The sequence below is a fragment of the Peromyscus californicus genome, unplaced genomic scaffold (assembly GCF_007827085.1).
Source record: "Peromyscus californicus insignis strain IS unplaced genomic scaffold, ASM782708v3 Scaffold_7__1_contigs__length_154581171, whole genome shotgun sequence".
In the NCBI taxonomy this organism is placed as follows: Eukaryota; Metazoa; Chordata; class Mammalia; order Rodentia; family Cricetidae; genus Peromyscus; species Peromyscus californicus.
This window is the reverse complement of record NW_026294595.1, coordinates 10,594,613-10,619,488: the sequence shown is the minus strand read 5'-3', so window position 1 is coordinate 10,619,488 and position 24,876 is coordinate 10,594,613. Positions and strand designations below refer to the sequence as shown.

General features: G+C 45.6%; 2 protein-coding genes across 4 annotated transcripts in view; one reads left to right on the top strand and one right to left on the bottom strand.

The window, feature by feature from the left end:
* Positions 1 to 1,909: 1,909 nt before the first annotated feature.
* Gtf3c4 (general transcription factor IIIC subunit 4) lies at positions 1,910 to 22,480 on the bottom strand. Of its 3 annotated transcripts, none has more exons than XM_052726584.1 (5): positions 22,048 to 22,480; positions 14,322 to 16,142; positions 10,859 to 10,989; positions 8,066 to 8,154; positions 1,910 to 6,388 (listed from the first exon to the last, which is right to left on the bottom strand). In XM_052726584.1, exons 1-5 carry the CDS (start codon positions 22,390 to 22,392, stop codon positions 6,324 to 6,326), a joined length of 2,451 nt encoding a protein of 816 aa, XP_052582544.1. In that variant the 5' UTR covers positions 22,393 to 22,480; the 3' UTR covers positions 1,910 to 6,323. The 3 variants fall into 3 exon arrangements, with proteins under 3 accessions (XP_052582544.1, XP_052582545.1, XP_052582546.1); XM_052726585.1 differs by lacking the exon at positions 22,048 to 22,480 and adding an exon at positions 21,785 to 22,005; XM_052726586.1 differs by lacking the exon at positions 22,048 to 22,480 and adding an exon at positions 16,426 to 16,501.
* Positions 22,481 to 22,565: 85 nt separating this feature from the next.
* Ddx31 (DEAD-box helicase 31) overlaps positions 22,566 to 24,876 on the top strand; it is a 70,942-nt gene continuing 68,631 nt past the window's right edge. The window contains exon 1 of the mRNA XM_052726587.1: positions 22,566 to 23,050. Within this exon, the coding sequence (XP_052582547.1) occupies positions 23,042 to 23,050 (9 nt within the window). The 5' untranslated portion in view covers positions 22,566 to 23,041. The remainder of the gene's footprint in view (positions 23,051 to 24,876) is intronic.

The following is a 24,876-nucleotide window of genomic DNA, read 5'->3' as shown; positions in this document are numbered from 1 at the left end:
CAGGGGGTCTAGGCTAACATGACGATCAGTGGATAAAAGCCCTTAGCACACTACACACGAGCCTGACAACCTGAGGCGGGGGAACCAGCTCCACAAAGTTGTCCTTTGACCTCTACACTTGTGGTACATCCCCTTCCCAATCACATGGAGACAGTAAATTTATTAAAGAACCACCTGGGATCTGGGGCATGGGATGTTGCTCAGTGATTGCTGGCCAGGCATGTGTGAGGCCGAGTGGCTCAATCCTCAGCACCACACCTTTTTTAAAAAAAGCGTCCATGCTTTAACCTATTGGTAAATTAATTTCCCTTACATTCCCGAAGTTTTTCCTGGAATAAGCTACTGTGGTGGCTAATCATGGTTGTCAACTTGACACATCTGGGAAGAAGGAATCTCAATTGAAAAGTTGCCTCTGCTGGGTAATGGTGCTCACCTTTAATCCTGGCACTCAGGAGGCAGACACAGGTGGATCTCTGAGTACGAGGCCAGCCTGGTCTACAGAGAGAGTTCCAGGACAGCCAAGGCTTCACAGAGAAAGCCTTGTCTTGGGCGGGGGGGGGGGGGGGGGGGGGGGGGGGGGGGGGGGGGGGGCAAGAGGAAAGTTTCCTCAATTGGATTGGTTTATAGATAACGTCTGTTGAGCATGTTCTTGATTGCTAATTGCTGAGGAGGGCCCAGCCCAGCGTGGGCGATATCATCCCTAGTCAGGTGAGCCTGGGCTGTAAGAAAGGTAGCTGACCAAACCAGTAAGTGGGTTTCTGCCTTAAGCTCTTGCTTCCTTTGATGATGGACTATAGCCTGTACCTGCAAGCTGGAGCAAGCCTTTCCTCTCCAGGTTGCTTTGGTCATGGTGTTTACTGCAGCAACAGAAAGCGGCCTATAGCTGCCTTTAAAGTGCCGAATGGCCACCAAGGAAGTCGCTGGTGGCCAGTCTGACTTCTTCCTTTCTCCTCTGTGGGAGTCTGGTACCCTGACAGACGAGACTGGATTTAGAGGTGTCTCACTCAGCTTTGCTGTTAACTATGTGAATCCCAGAAAATAGACACACAATATACCAACACTTGTCATTTAAGTACGAGCGGTTGAGGGAATAGTAGTGACTCTGCGTACGGAAGAGCTCAGTGAGGCTGTTCCTGACTACAGAGCTGCTGAGACCTACAGCACCCCACAACACCTTACATACTAGGGTCACTAGGGCAGCTGTAGGGCCCCAACGCAGAACACTCTAAGAGAAGAGGGCTTTCATTTGTGCGGTAAGCAGCCAGCCACCTAACTGGCAGGAAACACGAGGACCTGCCACAGGGCAATCAGTAGGACTGGATACCCACATGGGCACCCCCAAATTTCCAGTTTTTCCTTATCTCCCCAGTGTCAGCCTTTTCCTGAGCACTGTGGCCTTAACCTTAGATATGAGATCAGAAACAGGGCTAAGATGTGGCATGGTCTTGTAAACCTCAGTGAGAGCCAGGGAAGAACCTTGCCTTCTCCTGTCTTAGTGGCTCTGTGGAGCTGACCATTCATCAGCTCTCCAGCTCCAGGAACTGAGACAGGCCCGGCCCTGGAGGAGCATATAGGCTAATAGCCCTGCCTATCACGCTGGGGGAACAAGTGGCCGGCTTGTTTGGGTTGGCAGTTATTCTGGGCAACATGTTGTTATTCTTAGTTTTTAGCTAAAATCTTGAAAGTTAAAATTGATTAGATAGTAAGAATTAAAAAAAAAAATCCGCCGGGCGGTGGTGGCGCACGCCTTTAATCCCAGCACTCGGGAGGCAGAGCCAGGCGGATCTCTGTGAGTTCGAGGCCAGCCTGGGCTACCAAGTGAGTCCCAGGAAAGGCGCAAAGCTACACAGAGAAACCCTGTCTCGAAAAACCAAAAAAAAAAAAAAAAAAAAAAAAAATCCCCTTTGCATACCGTAAAATTTTCTCTTTATTTAAAAACAGTCAGGTGTAAACATACAATTCAAAGCCAAGCACAAACTTTAGTACAAGCATTGGGTAAACAGCGGGTACAACCACTAAGCACAGCAGACATGTGTGTAAACAAGTGTGATGCTCACATCCATGTCCTATCAAATACAAATGTGAAACAAAGCCTTTGAAAAACACAATTCATGGGACACTTGTGTTTGATTTTCCATTAGTACCATACAGAGACAGTGAGAACATGAGCATCCACCCTACCACATTAGCCAAATGTAGACCTGGGCTCAAAATGCCCCAACACTATCACCACCACCACCTCTTCTGCCACACAATCTGACCAGTTTTGATTTTCTGAGACAGGCTCTCTCCACACAGCTCAGGCTGGCCTTCTACTTCATCCTCCTGCCTCAGCTTCCTGAGTGCTCAGAACATAGGTGTGTGCCACCATGCCTCACTCAGTCTATTTTAGAGTATTTTCCTTTATGAAAACAACAGAACTTCATGACAGGGATGTAAACAGTAAACACTCCTCTCCTCCTCCAAGTGCTGAGGATGGAACTTGAGGCCTTGAGAATGCTAGGCAAGTGTTCTACCCACCCAGCTACAACCTCAGCCTTGAGATAAGGAACTTTTAAAAACAAACAGAAGGTTCAGAACTCTGAGATGTGATCTGCTCAACCCAGGACCACATTTTTCGCTTGAGAGCCTACAAAGTAATTCTGATGCATACCACCTCTTTTTCTACTCAGTTCAATCACAATGAAGGAATACTTAAGCCCTGTTGGTGAACCACACCATCTGGTTCTAAATAAATTCATGACTAGAACCCTGACTGCATCAGGGTCTCTCCCCTCGATATAAACATGGCCTTGAGACTAAAAAAAATCCACGAACACTGCCTTCTGCCTGCTACTTGGGCAGAGCTACTGTATCTGTAGGTAGCTAGAAGCAAGTCTACCTTGAGTGGAGCTTAGTTCCATTTAAGGACATTTCACCTACTATGCACTTAGGCTGAACAGCAGACACAAAGCAGATGTAACTTCAAGAACTCAGCTTCCAGAAAGAGCAGTTGAGGGTCTAATAACATGAGAGTCTGCGGCACAGTCTGAAGTGTGGGAGGGCACCGATGCTTCACAGGAACTAAAGCCAGACAACCCACTTTGTTAGACCCTGCAGGGACGTCCTTCCAGCCAATACCTCAAGGGGGAAGGTATGGTTGCTGAGGCTACACTCTACCAGGACATGCCATGAGGGGCTGCCAAAGCCTGGCTGTGACACCTCAGGTCCAGCCTGTGCTATGGTGAAAGAGCTTCGAGTATCTGACTGACTGTTGGGGGATCCATGCTGACTTGGAATGCACCCCATTCAGCTCAGCATGAACAGCAATACTGGTGGCAAGGAGCCCGAAGTCAGCCCTTTGACCACGAGATGCCCATTTTTTCTTCTCGGAAGACCTACAACATGGCTTAGCCTTTAGACATTTTATCACTATACATTTTTCTGGCCCTGAAATGTATCCTAATGCTGAGAGCTGCCTCTTGTGGAAAGGAAAGCAAGAAGGGATGGCCAGAACCCAAGTCTGGTCTATTTCAGAACTGCAGCCACTCAGCAAGCCCGGGCCCTTTAGCCGCTGCCGGGGTGGAGCGCCCCAGACCAAGGCCGTGCTCGACCATCTGCACCTTATCTGACACTAATATAGCTACGCAGATCTTTGAATTCAAGGCCAGCCTGGTCTACAAAGGGAGTTCCAGGCTAGCCAAAGCTATAACATAGACCCTGTCTCAAAAAACAGAACAAAACAAGCAGAAAATAAAACTTTCCCAATCCAATTAACTTGCTGTGCTTATTGCTAGGTCTAGCCTACTACTTCTACATAGATGTTCTTAAAAACTTGCTAGAGCCTAGAGGGACGAGCAGGAAACTGTTACATCTGACCACAGACTTCACTGGTGCTCATGACAGCTTCTGGTAGATCTAGTAGTAGGTAAAGACAGTTTCAAGTCTGGGGATGAACATATCAGAACTTCAGCATGAACACTAACCAGAACAAACTGCCCATTTCCTACCTCAAATAACAGAAACAAATAACCCCAGGCAGAGAAGACCTGATACGCAGCAGTGTTCCAGTTTGTGGGGTCTCTGTAGTCTGTTCCAGCCTTCTAACTGCAGGGCAACAATCTGATGGCTACTCTTCCTCCCAGGCTAAAACAGCTCCCACAGCTGCAACTGAAAGCTACCTTAATTCTTCCACCAAGCAGCACAGGCAAGTTCAAGCTAGAAGAGGTAACTGCAAGACTCTGGTGTCACTCCCATTTCTCCAAGGTCCCTCCATCCAAGGTTCCTCCAGGGTCCTATATACCGACCCTTAGAGAAGAATTCAGAAGTGTCCTATGCAGGAGGCTGCCATCAATCCCAAACTCTCTTGTTCACCCAGCTCTGAAGACTATCATCGGTGTGTGGTGGGACTTGGGGGGGGGGGGTGTTTGGCATCGGAGGGGAGGAAGGCATCCCTACTAGCTGTGGAGACAATTGGCTGTGGCTAGATTTCAGAGCCTCTTCCTGAGAACCTGAGTTCCAGTAGCCATGCTTCTTCCTGTACACAAGCACACACCCTAGAAATTCTTTCATTACTCCTATTTGTTAAAATTTCTCAAAACAGAGCAACTGCCTTAATCAGTCAGTTACGTTTTAAATGGTTCCTAGCACAAATTCCCTGTGAGAACACCTAGTGAGCTTGATTCCAAAGAGCAAGAAAAAGGAAGCTTGGCCTGTGTGGTTGTCAGCCTGGGGACAACTCTTAATACCATCTCCACTCCTGCCATGTTTCCGGCACAGAGTGACAATTGCAGGCTCCGTTGCAGCCATGTATAGTCTGAACTGGGTCAGTCGGGGCTCTTTCTTTGCTGCCCCCCAGGTCTGGATAGACGCTGTTGTTACAACCTCAAGTAGGACATTAAATACCCAGCAAACAATTCATTAAACACATGGCACAGGGCAACAATCTTACTAGACATTTTAGAGCAGCTTCTGGCAGTGCTTCTTAGGGTCTGTCCCCAGTGTGGAGCTATTTTTCGAGGCAGGAAGTGTGGTAGGATGGCATGTGGTCTATCTCTCACTATGGTACCCAAGTCAAGACATTATTTCTGAAGTGAGGACAGAATGTCTTTCGCTACGGGTATAAAATCAAAGTGGGAAAGCATGTTAAAATAAAAGCGTAAAGGATCACGAAGGAGCAGAGCATTTCATGTTCTGTACTTTCCAAAAACATGTACAATTTCAGAAACCGTGCACTACAGTCCAGTTCATTAGCACCAATCCCAGGAAACTTAATTTAAAAACCCAAGACTGTGATTCCAGAATGCTTTCAGGTCTGGTCAACCAATAATGTGTGCCTCCTCTTTAAGCCCACAGAAAATACCTGTATTCCAAATATTAAGGACCTTTGGCCAGAGAAGAAAGTCCCAGGTCTGTCCACTTGAGCTGCACATGCTTGCAGCACAGAGCTCAAGAACCTCCAACGCCACGCTGCCATCTCTCCCCAGAAATCCCTAGATCAACCTTCCCCTAGATACTCAGTGAGATGTCTGGATAAGTCAGTGTTAAAAATACTGAAGCTTCATTTTAATACTAAAAGAAGAAAATACTTTCCCTCTATGTACCAATATCTAGGTCACACAGTTGGGTATGAAGTAGGACTCTGATGAGGGAAGGGGTACTCAATCTCTTTTGACATACTAAGGAGCTGGGTCACGAAATCTGATGACACAGGAGATAAAAATAAATGACAATTATCAACTTCTAATAGTCACCTGATTATTTGATACATTAAGATTGATTTTATTCTTGGCTTCAAAAATATAGTTTTAAGAAAATGTCTTCCATGTTCATGGAAAGAAGTCAATGGGCAGATGAGTCTGCTGAGCAAACACTAGCCACACACAGCTTTAGACACTTTACGATGTATTGGCACAGGAAATGTCAAGTACCAACCTACTCGAGTCCTCTGGAGCCACAGGCAGTTCCAGACCAAAGCAAGGCTGAAACCTAACTCACAGTGAGGTCCTCAGATTCTCCACAAGAGCCCATTACAGCTCAAGGAGCAGGTTTCCACTCAAACTGCTTTAGGCAAGACACTTGAAAAGTAAGTGGTCCTCACTGGTGAGCTGGGGGTGGCTAATGTTCACCTCAAAATGACTCAAACTCTCTGTAGTTAGATATCCTTCAGTTCCTGAAGATAGTGTGTGTGCTGTCAAAATGAGCTCAGGGATGACCTCCCTCCTCCAGTCAGAGGAATGTCTCTCCACTGTCCTGCGCCAGGATTCCTCCAGCACACCTGCTCCTCAGGTTCCAGGGTACTTTCTACAGCCGAGTTCATGTTCTTCCAGCCTCCTCACCAACACTCAGAAGACAGGAGAATCACAGAAAGGGCAAGGGCTCTGCAGCAACTTCTTAATCCAGTCGGGATCTGCAAAGGAAAGCCAGCGGGACCAAGGGTCAGCCTCAGAGAAGGTGACAGGAGGCTCAGGGGCCCAAGCAGACCAGGCATTTAGGCCTCAGTTTCCAGCATTCTAATGAGGCTGAGATGAAATGAATTTGAGGTTCCTAAAGCTGGGTCTGTGATGAGATAAAGGCCAGGCAATGAGGGGGTGCCTCAGAAAGCCACCTATGTTGGGTATGGTGGTGCACACCTTTAATTCCAGCACTCAGGAAGCAGAAAGGATGAGCTCTGTGAGTTTGAAGCCAGCATGGTCTACACAGCTAATTTCAGGACAGCCAGGAGTTCACACAGAGTGACCCTGTCTCAAAAAACCCAACCAACCAAACCTCTAAACAAACAAAAAAGCCACAAGTGTTCAAGTTAACCAAGGACTGTATTCACTTTTTTTTTTTTTGAGACAGGGTATCACTATATAGTCTAGGTTAGCCTTGAACATTCACACCATCCTCCTGCCCTAGCCTCCTTGGTGCAGGGATTACAGCTATGTGTTATTATGCCCAGTTTATAAACTGTGAATAGTATTCTTTCATAAAGTAACAGTAATAGCAACTTTTCAGAAATTCTACCACAGCAGAAAAGTAGACATGTAGTGACAACAGACCACCCTCCCACTGCTGGTCCGTGAAATCTCTGCCCTATTCCAGTTCTGTTCTGATCCATTCTCAGAGCCAAGGGTAGGGGGGGGGGGTCTTGGCTTTAAACTCCCACCGTGCCTAAACATCAAGTCTCAACTGTAGTAACTGCTTAAGAACTCTCCAAATGTTTTAACCTAGGAGCAAGGTGCAGACTCAGATGGAGAACTAAGGTTAACTAAAGCAGACACAACCCAAGTTGCCAACATGCAACCTTGAGAGAATTTGCAAAAGTAAGTATGGACGGAGTTTGAGGTGGAATACTCTTGTTTTGTGTTCACCAAAGCATGTTTGATTCTCCAAGCGTGTCTCACTGGCCTGTTTGGCTGGAGTGCAGTTACTGAAGCTCACACCAATAATTGGTATTCTTGTGACTATTAGACAGCTCATCTTTTGCTTGCACCTAAGATCTTTCTTTCTTTTTTTTCTTTCTAGGTTTTTTGAGACCAGGTTTCTCTGTGTAGCCCAGCTGTCCTAGAACTCACTCTGTAGGACAGTCTGACCTTGAACTCACAGAGATCTACCTGCCTCTGCCTCCTGAGTGCTAGAATTAAAGGCGTGTGCCACCATCACCCAGCTCTAAGATCTTATTTTCTAGCTAACACTCTCAGAAACAGAAATGTGCAAAAGAGCACAGAGACCAACCAGGAAGTAGCTAGCCCTCAATGGCTTCTAGAAGAGCAATACCTGCACCAGTGCATCAACAACAGTTTCTGTATTCGGCACCATCTGCAGAGCTGTCACTCAAATATAGCCCTGCACACTCCCTTGAGTCAGGCCTTCACAACGGACTGAAGGCCTTGCTGCAGAAGTAGATCAACAACAGCCCCCATTCCACCATCAGCTGACATACAACACACAGGTATTGTGTGTTCCTGGGGTCATTTGTTAACTGGTTCTGGCTTCACAGTAACTGCAGAGAGCAGAATGAGTCTGACCTGAAGCAAGAGCAGGACATTTATGGGGTGTGGCACTTGACTCCACCCCACCCTAAGGCTAAGCCAGCACCCACCTTCTGGAGCAGGGTGCCGGGCAATGCTGTCATGGAGCAAACACCTTCGGTATATCAAGCTCTGGCAGGACTGGTAGGTTAGAAAGCACCTGAAAGAGGACAGAGTCCAGTCAGAGGAGGCTCCTTGGGCTCATCAGCACCGGAAAGCAGCTGGTGCTGAGGGAATTCCCATAGTTATCAGGGCAATGCTTCCCTCTGTGTGGCCACCATGCTCTGAAAGCCTCTATGCACACAAAGCCTCTATGCAGAAGAAATACTGGGAAAGAGTTCAGTCTGGTCCTCTCTAACTGCATTCTTGATAATATGCAAAGCCACTCATAGTTTTTAAGATAAGGTATATGGACCATCTTTAAGAGTCCTTAGGTCAGTAGTTCTCAACCTGTGGGTTGTGACCCCCAGGGGTGTTGAACAGCCCTTTCATAGGGGTCGCCTAAGGTCAATGGAAAACAGAGATATTTAGATCATGATTCACAACAGTAGAAAATTAAAGTTATGAAGTTGCAATGAAAATAATTTTGTGGTTGGGGGTCACTACAACATGAGGAACTGTATTAAAGGATCGCAGCATTAGGAAGGTTGAGAACCACTGCCTCAGGTACTGGGGCTGGAAAGATGGCTCGAAAGTTAAGAGTACTTGCTATGTAAGCACGAGGACCTGAGTTCAGATTCCAGCACCAATGTAACAAGCCAGTTGTGTTTCCACTTGCATCCGTAGCCAGGAGAGACAGGAGAATCAATGGGGCTTGCTGGCTGCCAGCCTGGCAGAAAAATGTGAGATCCAGTTCCAAAAGAAACTTTGTATCAAAGGAATAAAGTGGAGTGTGATAGAGGACACTGGATGCTCTCCTCTGGATTCCACACACAAAAGTGAGCACATACATCACACACACACACCACACACAACATGCATGTACCTCTTTAAGTATTGAAGATGAAACTAATGGTGTAAAAAGAAAGGAAACTAACAAACTAATAAATGCCCAGAGTGTTCAATTCAATTCTGTCCAATGAGCATTCACTGAGCACCTACCAGAGCAGGAAGGTACAAGATAAAAAAGTGTACTGGGATCTGGAGGAAAAATTCAAAGAGGGAGCAGTTTTCAGGTAAGCAACTAAAGAGTAGAAAACAGGAGGTCAGGGGAAGGGACTCCAGAGTTGACCCTGGGACTTAGGTCCACAGGAAAAAAGAGTGCACCAGAGGGAAAGTATACCAATGCATTTTGGAGCTAACCTTACTCAGAAAAATGGAAAAACAACTTCTGTTAAACAACCCACAAACATGGGAGGCATGAGCAGGCAGTGATTACCCTGTGGACTCTGAGCCCATTGACTTCGGTCAAGTTCTTACTATCCTGGTGCCTCAATGCCAGCCTATCTACAAGATGGAGATACTCATGGGGCTGCCCTGTGTGTGGCCACTGTGAGGATATGGTCACTTAACAGATGTGCATCTGTCCCAATTTGTCTGACATGCTGATAGTGCTCAACAGACGTTAGTTTGATTATAAGCCTAAAATGTACCCAATATTAGATTTTAACTATTCTTTCCCTTCAAGGAAAAAAGTCCGAACTGTCAAACTAGGAAACAAATGTGTCAATAAGAGAAGGCATCATAGAGCACCCACATGACTAAAAGCTCCAGCTCCACTTCCATTAAGAACGGAATCCTGGCTGGGTGGTGATGGCACAAGCCTTTGAGCCCAGCACTTGGGAGGCAGAAGCACACGGATCTCTGAGGTTAAGGCCAGCCTAGTCTACAGAGCGAGTTCTAGGACAGCTGGGTTTACACAGAGAGACTGTCTTGTGCCAAATAAATAAGTAAGTTAAAAAAAAAAGGAATCCTGGTTGTGCACAGTGGCACATGCCTGGGAGGTTGAGGCAGGAGGATCATTAAGTTTGAGACCAGCCTCATAACATAGTGAGATCTGTCAACAAAACACACACAACAAAACAAGAAAAAAAAATGAATGAATGGATAAATGGTATGTGTATCATAGTCCTGTTGTAGTTAAATAAATCTAACATTTCTGCTGAGCATTAGCAAACACTGCTTTAGTGTTTGTGCTCGGAGAACTGCCTAGTCCAAAGAAAGGGTAACAAGGCAAAGATATAAAAGAGCCTCATGTGGTGATGCAGGTCTTTGATCCTAGCACTCAGGAGGCAGAGCTCAAGGAGTTCAAGGCCAGCTTGGGTAACAGTGAGACCCCATCTTTATTTAAAAAAAAAAAAAAAGAAAAGAAAAGAAAACGAATGAATGAATGAAATGTAGTTATAAGGAGAAAAAGAGCAAAGGAGAGGAATACACAGCACTAAATGGAAGTTTGTGTGTGTGTGTGAGAGAGAGAGAGAGAGAGACAGACAGACAGACAGACAGAGAAGCTATAGCCGAGAGGAATTATGCCATCTACTGTGTCCCTGCAGATGTCCTCAAGAAGCAGGGGTGCCATATGGACCTAAGCAAAGTGGGCAGTTCTCCTAGAACTCTACCAGGGTCCCATATCCCCTGTTTATTGCTTTTGCTGTCTGACAACTTCATACATGTACATGATGTATTCTGATTACTCTCTCCGATGCTCTCTCATCTCCTCCTCCATGCCTGTTCCATGCCCCTCTCCTTTTATTATGAAACTTAACTAAAAAAGTACACAAGAACATCTCTAAGGCTCTAACCCTGACTGCAAGGCAAACAGCAACCCAAGCAAGCACAGACAGTTCTATCCATCAAGCAGATCAGCCCTGGACAGTGGTTCTGGGCTATACAAAACTGAGACAGGAACAGCCTTGGGGGCTTACCGGAGCCAGATGTGCCCATTGGAACAAACAGCCTGCTTGCGATCCGTGAATGGCAAGATCTCCTTACACAGACTGCAGTGCTCGGGGAAGGTCTGCTTATTCATCTTCTTGGAGATATGTCCAATCAGGACCTGGGAAGACACCACGGGTGGCAGAGTGAGGGGTGGGTATGGGTTTCTGGGAGCAAAGGGTACTCACAGCCAATACAGGATTGCGTCAGGGACGAGAGGTGTACCTCTACAGGCTAAGCTGCTGTCCCAAGAGTTCAAAACCTGCACCTCCGACCAGTGTCAACAGCAAAGTAAAATAAATAGATATAGTGACCCCAACCTCTAGGGTGAACTCTAACCTCAAGGAACCACTGAAAATCAAGCTCTCTTGCTTTGTTTTAGTTCTTTAGAAGCAGTTATAGTTTTTACTTACGGTGCTGTAAGAAGGAAAATTGTAATTTCCCTAGACAAAAGATGTGGACTACTGTGAATTTTGCAGAAATATATAACTACATTGTCTTTAAAAAGACAACTTTTTTTTTGTTTTTTTTTGTTTTTGTTTTTCGAGACAGGGTTTCTCTGTGTAGCTTTGCGCCTTTCCTGGAACTCACTTGGTAGCCCAGGCTGGCCTCGAACTCACAGAGATCCGCCTGGCTCTGCCTCCCGAGTGCTGGGATTAAAGGCGTGCGCCACCACCGCCCGGCTAAAAAGACAACTTTTTAAAAGAAGATTTTGTTTTTGTGTGTGCCACTTGTGTACAGGTGCCCACAGAGGATCCCTTGAAGCTGGAGCTACAATGGCTGTGAATCGCCATGTGGGCACTGGAAACAACCCGGGTCCTGGGTCCTCTAGAAGAGCATTGGGTGTTTTTCTAGCCCACAAATGTTTAGTCTTTTATCAGATTTATAAAATAAAAAGATAATCAGAATTAAAAAAAAAAAAAAAAAACCCTTCTGATAGCCCAGAGAGGACTGATCTAGCGGCTCCTGCACCAGAGATAACCCAAGTGACCCAGCATGGGTCCCTTTCCTCGGCCCTATTGAGAATACCTTTCTTTGTATTGGTGGTGGTGGCCTTGGGATTGAATGTGGGGCCTTGCATATTCCAGCACTACCACTGAGCTCCATACCCATCTCTTTCAATTCTTAATTCTATGACAGGGTCGCAGTAAGCTGTCCAGACAGTCTTGAACTTGCTATACATACTCCTACCTCAGCCTCCAGAGTAGCTGCATTAGGCCTGTGCTTCCAGACATTGTTTAAAATTACATTCTTTAAAGACAAAGGTCTGAAAAACATACATCTATTTCATTATTTTGTTGGAAAACACACACACACACACACTGCCTTAGAGGCATGGGATATAACAACCCTTAAGCCTCTTCTAATAACTTGTGTCCTTCCCAGGGCTGAATGTATTTATGCTTTACCTCCTCTGGTAGTCTACAAGATTTTGTACTTTGGGTTAATTAAGTCACCCAAATCTCATAAGGTATTTTAATTGCTAATTTGAGCTAGCCATTTCAACTCTTTTGAATTTACAAATTTTTGTTGGATTTTGTGTGTGTGTGGTTTATTTGTTTGGTTTGGTTGATTTTTTTTTTTTTCCTGAGACAGGGTCTCACTATGTAGGTCTGGCTGTCCTAGAAGTCACTCTGTAGACCAGCTGGCCCCAAACTCACAAAGATCCTCTGCCTCTGCCTGAGTACTGAGATGGGGGCATGTGCCACCACACCAGGCTTAATTTACAAATTCAAATTACTTTTGGCCTTGTTTTTTGGTCTTCAAAATTCTAATTTATAATCCTTCACATTAGGACAGAGACCCTCACTCCTCTTTCCCAGATAAGCTTAACATCCCAACAGTGGCGCAGTAGTAAAGATGGCCCAGTGTCCTACAGCAGAGCAGAGCTGGGCCTACGTTCTTCATGAGGAAGAGCTGCTTCTGTGTGCTCTTTGTGGCCCCAGTCATGGAAGCTAACTGTTTAGTTTGACTTGTGCGTTCTCCATGATAATCCTTCTCAAGGAATAAGTAAATTCTGGTTCTTAGGAAATAAAAATGATTCTTAATCTTTTTAATATATAAAGCACAGATACACTTATGAGACAAAAACAAATACACAATAGGTCTGTGGTATTAACTATTAACAAGTCATGGGCAGGAGCTAGGAGAGGAGAAAGTGGGCAGTTGGGAATGAAAAACATAACACATGCCCAGTAGTCACAGAACATCTAAAACTACAGTGAAATCAACACCATCGGCTGGAAGGTCTTTGTATGAAGCAGATCTAGATTCTTAGATCATAAAAGTCATTCTTAAATCAGAACTCAGATGCTACAGCAAAGCAGGGTACAATCTCTCCACTGTTTTCATACTGACTTAACCAGAACCACATAACCATGTGAGACATGCACACAGCATCCAAACAAGAATCCTAAAGGCAAGAATGAATGCTATTACCTTCCATAAATGCTTTTGTTGGCATATCACAGATTATTTATAACAATTCTAACCAGTCCCATGACAGTGAAAAACAGAATACTCTTCCAGATAATTTAGAAGACAGAAAACAGGTTTAAATGTTGGCTTTTTAAAGAAGAAAAGTCACATGACCAGCACCTCTTACTGTGTTTAACTCTGGGCAGCAGTTTCAGGGGCAAATGCACTGTGAATGAGTTGGCAGGGACAAAGCTATCAGGACCTCTCATTTTCAATGAGATTTTAGGCAGCGAGTGTCAATATCCAGAGTGAAAGGAACAGACTTGTGATTTAACCTTTCTGTGTACAGCCTGTTCCTTGGTGGGGAACTCTTTAGGGTTCTACAGCTCTAATGGTGTTCCCCCTGACCAAGCCTGGGAGGTTAGGTAACACCTTCTTTTCTGCAAGAACCTTTAGAACCCACAGGATGATAACCTGCACCAATAACCTTACTGAGAAGCACTCTACCAGATTCCTTATGCTTGTAGCCATTTTGTTCTCTGGGGGAACCTTGAAGTCTGTGGAATACACTGTAGACAAAACTATTACATTGTTCCAGTACCAAAATAAACATAACAGCCAGTTTAAAAAAATAAACTGGACTTAACCATTGTTTTCTTTGCAATATCCAACCTCAAGCCTTTCAAATAGATGACATACATCCACAATGAACCTTTGTAAAAACATGAAGGAAGAGAGCACAGGTGGGCATCTCCATTGCTGGGACTGTCCATCACACACCACTTGCCACTGCAGTCTCCTTCGTCATCCACAGCCTGGAAATGTCATTGGCAAACCCTGCACATCAGTCAAAGGCACATAAATGGAAGAAAGTATGTATGTCCTCAGCTTCAATCCATATTTCCCATCTATTTCCCTGTACCCCATGCCAATCAGTTACCTCAATAATGTCAATGCAAAAGCAAACCCAAGACTTTTTTACCTAGTGAGAAGAGCAGAGGGTTCACAGGGCTGGCAGTTTTGATAAACACCTACCCGTGCTGTTCTGTCATCGGATTCATCAGACATCAAAAAGTTACAGAGCCCCCTGGTGGGTATGCTGGTGTTCTCTGTGATCCAGGTGTGCAGGTACACTTCTCCGAGGACCCGCTTCATGTGCTCCCTGGTCAGGTGCATCTCCACAGCCTCAATCTTCCCTTGGATCTCAAGGAGCTTTTCCTCTATGGGTTCACGGCCTCCAGTGTCTCCCATGGCAGTGAGTGAGTCTTCGGGGGGCTCCTCTGTGTCACCCTCTTTGCTTCTCTCTTGCGGGCCAGCCTTGGTCCCCTGCTTGGAAGTGCCTTCTTCTTGCTGTTCATCCTCACCATCACCCATCCCAGGTGAGTCAACCAATAGGATTTTTGAGTCCTCATGGGTAGGTTTCCATAAGGCCTCTGAAGGGGATTTCTGCATTGACTGATACAAAATCCTTAGGAGGAAAAGTTTAAAACGCCAGAAATAGGTGACTCCACTGCTTTCAATCTTTTTTTCCAAAGCTTCATGTAAAAACTGAGGGATGTGTTTATCTTTTAAAATTTTCCATCGGACTAGGTCGATCAAGTCCACCTGCTTGAAGAGATTCTGAACTGAAGACTCCAAGAGCTGAGCAGCCGCCTCTTCAAAGGTCTTGAGAGTAACAAACTGGACCTGGTAGTTCTTGTTAACAGGATGGAGGCCATTGATCATGCCTTCAGTGGTGATGATGGCCAGATAAGCACCACAGGGACTCACTGCAATGCCGTGAGTCCTCACGGAGCCAAATACATCTGAGAGTTTAATCAGCTGGTGTTCAAACTTCAATGCAACATCTGTGAAAATAGGAATCAACTGCCTCACCTTCCCATCACTAGAACAGGTGTACACTGTTCCATTCTGCTTGTCTGCAGTCATGGAGACGATGGGCAGTGAATGAAGGCCTGTGACATGGGAATTATGAACATTCAGACCTGCCTTTGAGATCAGAAGAAGACACCAGAACACATAGGAGCCTCTTGCTGCTACTACTAAGCTACAGCTACATTTCTGGTAAGGGTGATAAAGTGGCACACATTTGATACTATGCACAGGCAATTGGTCCATTTCTTTCCACAGGACAACAGGCTGCCTTAAAGTGAAGTAGCCTTTGACGGCTTTGAGATTGACAGGGAGAATTTTTACAGGTCCAAAAGCACTACCCACAATAAGGCCACTCATTTTCCGACTATTGTGCTCATATTCCCACCAAAACAAAACACTAGGGGAGCTGATTCCTGACTCAATGGTGTTGCATGAAGAGATGGACTCCTTCCCCACAAATGGCAACTGAAATTGCCACACAGCTATATTCCCGTTCTCAAAGAGGACAGCCAGGAGCACACTGCCCACATCCAGGCACTCATTGTTGTGCTTGACTTGCTGAGTGGTACAAATGCCTGACCATTCCATTCTGACTGGGGTCTGCATGCTGTGTCTCCTCTGAAACTCAGCAAAATCTCCAAGATTCCCCCCAGGACCCTCATTTTTAGAGAGTCTATAGCTGGTCTCATAAAGACGTTCTCCGTAAATCTCAGTCAGATCGACCAGCTGAACCCACTGCAGTCTATTGAGGTTCACCTGCACAGTCAGGCGATTGTCCATGGTCAGTGCTGCCAAGAGGCACCTGCCGTTCGCATCACAACCCATGGGAGACCAGCTAGTGTACTTGAAGCCCCGCATTGGGGGCAACGCCTTCCCCTCAGGGTTGAACATCCTGTCCAACATGAAAGTCTGGCTGATGGTAGGGTCTTTTGAAGAAGCAAACTTCTCCTTGCACTCAGCAACTTCTGTTTTCGAGCCAACCTGAAAAGAAGAGATACAGAAGCTATCAGATAAATAATATTCACCTGTAGTAACTCATTTCTATTAACATACAAAACAATTTCTATGAATCCTGCTAATTTGGGCATTATATGCATTTAAAAGATGAAACAGCCAGGTGTGGTGATGCACACTTACTAACACAAGCACACTGGAAGCCGAGGCAGGAAGATCGCATGTTTAGTCAGCCAAAGTTGAGGCAGAACAACTCCACCTCAAAACAAAAATAAAAAAACAATTATGGCCGGGCAGTGGTAGCGCATACCTTTAATCCCAGCACTCAGATCTCTGTGAGTTCAAGGCCAGCCTGGTCTACAGAGTGAGTTCCAGGACAGGCTCCAAAGCTACACAGAGAAACCCTTTCTGGAAAGAAAAAAACAAAAAAATCAATTATGTTTAAAGATTAAATGTGCTTTTACTCAAGGAAATGGCTCCCCCCTCCTTTAAAAAAAAGATTCAATAAATGTGAATATTCATGGCTTGGTTTCCAGATTCTTCTTAGAATTGGCCTATGGAATAGATAATTGATCTACAAGAGTGAAGGGAACACTTAGCTGAGTTAGTCACAAAACAGCAGCAGTTTTAAAAGTTAGGGAAACTATGTATGTATTTCCCTTTTTGCTACATTAGATAGTTAGATTTTTGTAATAGCTTTGTGACACATGCTGAAAATCAACTCAAAGACCTCATGAATGCTAAGTAAACGTTCTGTCACTGAGTTCCATTTCCAGCCCAACTTCAGCCTTTTTATTCTTATTCTCTCTCTGCCCACCTTGTTGAGGCAAGGTCTCTCTTGTTTCTGCTGTGATTGTGTTCTCTAGGTCAGCTGGCTGGTCAGCTTCCCCATGATGCTTCCATCTCACTCTAGGAATGTTGGGATTACAGATATAAGCCATCTCACATCACACTGGGTTTTTTCATGTGTGTTCCAGGGATTGAACTAAAGTCATCAGGCTTGTGCTTTTTGCCCACTAAACCTCCTCATTAACCAATTCCAGGCCTTTTAATCTGTAGTTTCCTTAACAAATCACATGCATTTTAACACCAACTGCCCTGTCTACTCTTGCTACAAGTAAGCTGGTTCCTATTCGACTTCTCTATTCCACCCACTGCTTTTCCTGGCTCCCTTGCCTAATTTGCCCCTTCCCATCTATCCTACCAGGTCTAGTCCCATGAGGCCTTAGATCATTCTAGCTTGCTTCATCACCCCCTTGACTAGGTCTGTAACATGTATCAAGTGCTCAGTCAAATGATGAAAACTCTGTAAGAAGATTTTAAAGGGACAGTAAAGACAGAGGAAGTTATAAATGACTAAAATGATAGCCAGGAAGGCTAAAGCCAAAACAACAACAAAGGTTGATCTAAAGATATTTTTTTACTATACTGAAAGGAGGAAGAACTTCATCTATTGTTTTCAGAAAAAAGTAGATAAAAGGCATGGTGGTTGGTACACATCTGTAATCACAGCATTTGGGACACAGAGTCAGGAGTATCACCCCAGCAAGTTCCAGGCCAGTCAGGATATGTGGCCAGATTTTATCTCAAAAAGCCAAAGAAAACAAAGGAGAAAAGAAAAAAAACCAAAAACAACAACAACAAAAAACAAAAAAACTTTCCATTTCGATTTTAGTGCCAATCTTTTTAAGAAACTTAATCTTGGAAATGGAAAGAGTAAGACATGATTAAAAGGGAGTTCAAGTCCTTTTAATATATGGATTTAATAAAAGTGACTTGATGTAAGTAAGTTCCCAAGCACTAAAGTTAAGCTCTAGAACAGGCAAAACTTGGAAAATATTCACTAAGAACCAGTGCCTACCTCCTAGCAAAGTTTAAGACACTGTTTTAAAAAATCTTTCAAATGTTAAGCATATAAAAGCTGTTAAGCCAAATTATAACAAAATTCCTCAACATGTCAGCAGTGAACACTCCATGAGCTAGCAATAGAGCTGGGGACATGGTTCAGTCATGTCACAAAGGAACTGAATTTAAACCCAGAACTCATGTAAAAAGCCAGGTACAATAAGTGTCTGTAAACCTGGTGAAACAGAGGTAGCAGATTCCTAGAGTTCACAAGCCAACTTCTCCTAAAAGCCACTATCCTAAAGTACTCCTACAAAAGATGTCTATGGACAGACAAGCTTTGGAAGTGCTCGATGTATCCACTGTCCCTCCTAGAAGTAATGGGAGCATATAAAATGCCTTGGCCAGGGAGTCACTGTAGAAACACATTTAACCAGAGTTAGGCAAACTTTTTAAAAGTAGAACCTTCCGGGTTTTGAAACAGACCTATAGCCAAAACATCCTTATTTTATGGCATCTAGAGATGGAGGACACCACTGATCTTGACCAGCAGGGTAATTTCTAACACACAATTAAATTCTAACTTCTCTAGTTAATTACATTTCCCTTCCCAACTCTTTCCATCACAAAACCAGTTACCAAATTTAAACAAGCACTCAGATGTCCAAGGACCTAACCACTTGAAAGTTGAGTTTCCACAGGCTGCCAGAACCCACCATTCAATCATATACTCCTGAGTTTCAAGCTGACCACTACCCATCTAAAAGCTGACACAGGAAGCCCCATCTGAAACTTCAGGTAGCAAGGAACTACCTGAAGGCAGAGGATGTGTGATTTCCAAACACAGACAACAGTCATTTTATGTAGTAGGCACAGATAATACTTCTGTAAGCAAATGATACACAATAAGACAAGGTCATAAATAGCAAATTGGGATTTCGAACTGTATCAGTAGTCTAATGGGGAAAAAAACCCCTGAGATTTATTCATTTTTAAGGTTTATTTTTATGTGTATGAGTGTTTGCCTGCATGTATGTATTTGTCCTATATGTGCATATCTGGTGCCCACAGACCAGAAGAGGGTGTAAAATCCTCTAGAACTGGCCGGGCGGTGGTGGCGCACGCCTTTAATCCCAGCACTCGGGAGGCAGAGCCAGGCGGATCTCTGTGAGTTCGAGGCCAGCCTGGGCTACCAAGTGAGTTCCAGGAGAGGCGCAAAGCTACACAGAGAAACCCTGTCTCGAAAAACCAAAAAAAAAAAAAAAAAATCCTCTAGAACTGGAATTACAGACAGTTGTAAGCTGTCCATTGTGGGCTGGGAACTGAACCCAGGTCCTTAGCAGAAGCAGCAAAACGCTTTTAACTGTTGAGCCATCTCACCAGTCCTGCAACTTATTTTTAAGTAACTATTTTCTTGCTTTTAATTATTTTTATTATTCAGCTTCCTATTATATAATTTCAATATCCAAGACAGAAACTTACAAACAGCTGATAATCAATGTTTGAGCTGTGATCTAACAAAACTATAGAGCAATAGCTTCTAAAAGAGGTTTAATGTTTAGTGCTTTAGGTGTGCTACATACTGAAAAATCATCCCTAGGTTACAAATGATCTGTTATTTGAGTTGAAGCACTAGCTAGCTGGGCAACACTGAATAGAGTTAAATCTCTAGGGACCAACTGACAGACTTCTTTATATTCATATTGCAACAATGAAGGTCTCTTCGTGTAAACTCTATCAATTAGAGGGCTATGTAAAGATTTTCTGCTACTATTTAAACAGTGTGGCAAATGTCAAATGTAGCAATATGTTAGTCATCAAAATGTTAGTATCACCTTCAAACCCACACTTACCACATTTACACAGACTTTTCCTTCATGCCTGTATAGTTACATTATATTCTTATCATGGGCACTAACATATAATCAATGCTAGACATTAAATGATAACGCTGTTATGTATGTATTAAACTTAATTCTCCATAAAGGCTAAACAAAGTAAGTTTTACTATTTCTGTTTTATAGATAGGTCTATCTGTTGTTCGAATCTTAGATGGTCTTATAACTGCTTTAGTTCCTGTTTCCTCACACCTTATATACCTTTCTCCAACCTGCTGTCACTTCCTGGGATTAAAAGCGTGCGTGCTTCTCAGTACTGGCATTAAAGGTGTGCCACCACTGCCTAGCTGTGTTTCCAGTGCGGCCTTGAACTCAGAGAGCCGTCTCCTGAGTGATAGGATTAAGGGTGTGTGCCACCACTGTCTGGCTTCTATGTCTAATCTAGTGGCTGGTTCTGTCCTCTGATCCTCAGGCAAGTTTATTAGGGCACACAATATATCACCACATTTATCTTGTGCCAAAGCTCAGTCTCTTCTCGTTTTGTTTTTCAAAACAGGGTTTCTCTGTGTTAACTGTCCTGGCTGTCCTGGAACTCACTTTGTAGACCAGGCTGGCCCTGAACTCACAGAGATCAGCCTGCCTCTGCCTCTTGAGTGCTGAGATTAAAGGCGTGCACCATCACTGCCTGGCTAATGGCCAGTCTCTTAACCCCCTCTTTTATCCTCAGCCCAGCAATCACTTGCTTACCTCTAGCTCAGGAGTCTCACACTCTTAAACTATACCAGATCATTCTATCCTCTTAAAATTGAAACAGCACTCAAGAAACTTCCTGGACTAACCTTCCTAGTTCCTAAACTGGTGTCATTTTCTCTGACTCTACAAGAAATACTTCAGCTCCAGGTGATCCATCAATACTCAAGCACCAGTTACACTCATGGCTTAAAGATCTATGTGAATGTGCTAGATGCCTTACTTGCCACCTGGATGGACTTTCTGAGCTTCTTTAAGAAGATCTTACATGGCTCAGTCAGTCAATTTGACTACCTAATTCAATCTGTAAGCCTGTAATCCCAGGCAGGATTATCAAGCTCAAAATGCTATTTAAAAAAAAAAAAAAGAAATATTATCCAATTCAACATTGTGTTTGAAATTTGAATTAAGTATGCTAAAAAGAGCTCATGAGGGCTACTCAAACTACTCAGGACTAATGGCCCGGATTTGGAATGGCTGTCTAGAAGAGGGTGGAAAACTTGGGCTTTCAAATAAACACACTGCTACGTGGGTATACAGCTTTACAGCACTCCTTGCTTTTACACTACATTGTCTGTTCATGATCTGCCAAAGAATGTAAGTTCCTTGAGAACTGCTCCCTACCCCGATTTATCCCAGAAACTACGTAGGCACTCACTCAGACAGATTATGTACTGCACATACACACAGAGCTATACAGGAAATAAAAAATAACCTTTTATATTTATAGGCTACAAAAAGGAACAACATCGCTCACTACTTAAATACACCGTGTTTGAAAATGGTGACATTAACACCATAAAACTTTAGAAACCCTAAAGTTCAGGGACAAACTTGGGTTATATGAAGTTGAAAGCACTAAATTTAGACTTGGAAGTCTAAGTAAGCACTGGATGTTCCCCGAAGTTTTATTTTTCGTTCCACTTCCAAAGATTTAAAGTATAAACCACTATTTACCTGTCTACCCAAAGAGACACAAGGACCATTCACAATGAAAATCGTTAAACAGATAAGACAACGAAATAGAACAGTTTTTCTTCTCAAAGCAAAAGTGGCGCGAGAGAAGGGCGCAGGCAATACAGTATAAAAAACAAAGCCAGTCCAGGGCGCCTCAGGGAGTTGGCCCCAGACAATAGGAGCAACGGTAGAGGCAGGTCTGGGGCTGGGTCAAGCGGGGGTGGAGTCTCAGAATCTCAGACTGTACCAGGACAATCGCAACCAGCGCTAGCTGCCCACCTGGAAAGGTGGAATGGACGGCGGAACCTGGCAGGGGGGCCGGGAGGCACCACCGAGTATTGGTAGGGGGTGTCTGGTAGCAGCGCACACAGCTGGCAAGGCTTTTTAGAAGCTGTAGCGATGTCGGTCCCTTGATTCCTAAGAGTTGGATGCGCAGGGAATCGTAGAGCCAGGTGCAGACCAGGCTTCCCTGGGGATCGGTGAAGCGTCCGCGGGAGAACCGCAGGCGGTGGACCCGAGGTTGAGCCATGGAGGTGACTTACTTTGAGGAGGCAGCTGTTGAGGGGTGCGGGCACCGAGGTGCGGTGGATCACCAGGTCCTGGCCTGGGTTGTGCACATCGCAGATAAGCTCCAGCACGGCGATGCTGCGGGCCGTGGACACTGACACCCGGTGGTCCTCAGACCAGGCTAGTGGCTCCAAGCCGCTCACCGCGTACTGCAGCTTCACGGCCGGCTCCCGCCGAGTCACCATGAGGCGGAACGCGGCGCTGGGCCCGGGGGCCGCTTCGGTCGCCGGCTCCTTCCCGCCCCCTTCGCCCTCCTCCTCAGGGGACAGCGAGGGCTCTTCAGCCGTGGGCCCCACCCGGGCCTGGTCCGCCTCGCTCATCTTCCTCGGGGCGCAGAGGTCGGGTTCCCGGGTGCACAGAGCCCTCGCCACCGTCCCCCCCGCCGCCCCCTGCACCAACGGCGCCGCCCCCAGCACCCTCCGCGGCCGTTCGTTAGCTTCAGGCCCTGAGCGCCACCGAGCCAGAAAGGACCCCGCCGTTGCTAAGCAACGCCACCCTGCTAGGCGGCCACGGAACTGCCTGTATGGAAAGTGCGCTCCGGGCAGGCTGACCCGCGGCGCGCCTGCGGCTGAGAGGAGAAGGTGGAAACTCCGGGGACGTCCTTTTGCTAGACACTGGGTGCTAGGCCCGACGGAAGAATGAGTCTCGTGTAGGTGACTGAGATGCTGAGAAGACCAGCGTGGCGGCTGAGGAAGACCCCGCCAGGTGGGCGGTGCGCGGCCTCTTCCGGTTTCTGGGGCGTTCGGGCCTCTTGGCTCCGGCCGGTGCGCGCGCTGCCGCGGCTCCCGGACCCGGAAGGGGCGGCGGCGGCGGCGGCCCAGCAATAGCTGCAAAGTACTTCACCGTCCACGTGCTGCTCGCTCGGGCTTCTGGCTTGGTCCGCAGCTCCGCGCCCGGGCTCTGGCTACCGCCTGCAGCTCGCTCCCAGACCGGCCTCCCAGGACGTACTTCGGACGCCGCCAGGCTCAGATGAGGCGGGTGAGTTCAACCTCAGCCCGGGAGCTGCAGCGCTGATGATCGGGTTGAGTTCTTCAGGTTGTCTGGAGGGACTGGCGAGAGGCGCTCGGAAACACGTGCGTCAGCCGGGAACCCTGCCTTGGGGACGAGAGCCGGGCGGGCTCCTGGAGCTAGCTGAAGAACTAATTAGATAGGGTTAGGATTGGAGGCTGTAGGAACCGGTCAAGTTCCTGAGGCTAGCTGGTGGCGGTCTAGTCAGATAGGGTAAGGATTGGAGGCTCGGATATATCCAAGCGGGAAAACAATGCCTAAGACATGACCATCGTGCAGATCTGAACTCCTGAGCCGGTCCTTCTAGTGTAAGGAAGGTTCAGTTCTGTTAGGAACGGGGACCGGACTCATTTCTTTGAAGAGCTTGTAAAGCGAAGGTTTTCATCCAGGTAGCAGGGAAAGACTATACAGTCATTGTAACCTGTTGCCCAGAGAGGAGAAAGGCGACTTAACGAACCGTATAGGAGCGGAAAGCTGGTTTTAGAGTTGCTGGCTTATCCTCTAGAAAACTTAAGTAGTCTGTTGGAAAATCATATGTGATCAAAGAGCAGGAACCATGTGATTGGAGGTCTCACCCCCCCACACACTCATACCCTAAAGATAATATGTAAGTCCATGGAAGTTGAAAAGCAAATTGCCGGTCAATTCAGATCAACCAATGTTTTGAAGATAAACTTCTTTGATTATCTAACACTCACTGCCTAGTTTCACTTTGGTAGAAGGAAGGAGGGACCTTAATAAGCTTAGATGCTTAGGAGTAAGGAGTCTTCTGCAAGCCATTGGTATAGCTGAATCTATGTGTGAGAAATACAGACAAGCCTTGAGGGTAGTGAAGGAGGGGGGATAGGATTTACGGCAGGATAGACTCGGGCTATTAGATACTAACTTTGTAACACACTGGCCTATGACCTTGGGGAGTTACATAGTTTCTCCTGTCTGAAAATAGGAATACTAATTTGTTTCTTATTAGATTGTTTATGAGGTTCCAATGGGATAATACCTGCAATAACTCTGTATACTGTCTGGCCCTCAGAGGCAGTTGCTGAGTGCCAGTAATCAAAATAAAAGCAATATTGTTTCCATTTGGGGAAGTAGATGGCTGCATTAGGTCAGCAACATTGGATCAGAGTGGTGCTTGTGTCCGGTGAAGAGCCCAGTAGGAGGATGTCCCTTGCTCACCTAGTATACGCAAGGCTTTTGAGTTCCACCCCCAACTATACAAAAAGAAAAAAGACAGAAAATACCAAAGTTTTAGCGAGCAAACAGAGTAAATAGGGTGTTTCAAAAGTGATTGGCGCCGGGCGGTGGTGGCCCATGCTGGGAGGCAGAGGCAGGTGGATCTTTGTGAGTTCGAGGCCAGCCTGGTCTACAGCGCGAGCTCCAGGAAAGGCGCAAAGCTACACAGAGAAACCCTGTCTCAAAAAAAACCAAAAAAAAAAAAAAAGTGATTGGCTGAGGTCATTGGATCTCTGATTTTGAGACTAGCCTAGTCTACAGAGAGAGTTCCAGGACAGCTAGGGCTACATAGTGAGACCCTCTCTCAAAAAAAAAAAAAAAGGCAGAAGAAGAAGAAAAGGTAATAAGGCCAGTGGGCCAGTGAGAGTCTCGAGGGTAAAGGTGCTTGCTGCCAAGCCTGATGACCTGAGTTTAGTCTCAAGAACTCAACATAAAGGTGGAAAGAGAGAAACAGCTCCTCATAGTTGTCCTGTGACCTCCACATGCTGGCCGTGACATATATGCTTACACACACAAACCAATAAAAAAGATGCTGCAGGTGTCTATAGAGGCCTGACTGC

Coding starts and splice junctions, on each gene's coding strand:
- Gtf3c4 (XM_052726584.1), bottom strand. CDS start 22,392: ATGAGCGAGGCGGACCAGGCCCGGGTGGGGCCCACGGCTGAAGAGCCC. Junction 16,143..22,047: donor TCAACAGCTGCCTCCTCAAA/GTAAGTCACCTC, acceptor TCTTCTTTTCAG/GTTGGCTCGAAAACAGAAGT. Junction 8,155..10,858: donor AATGGGCACATCTGGCTCCG/GTAAGCCCCCAA, acceptor GTCCTCTTTCAG/GTGCTTTCTAACCTACCAGT.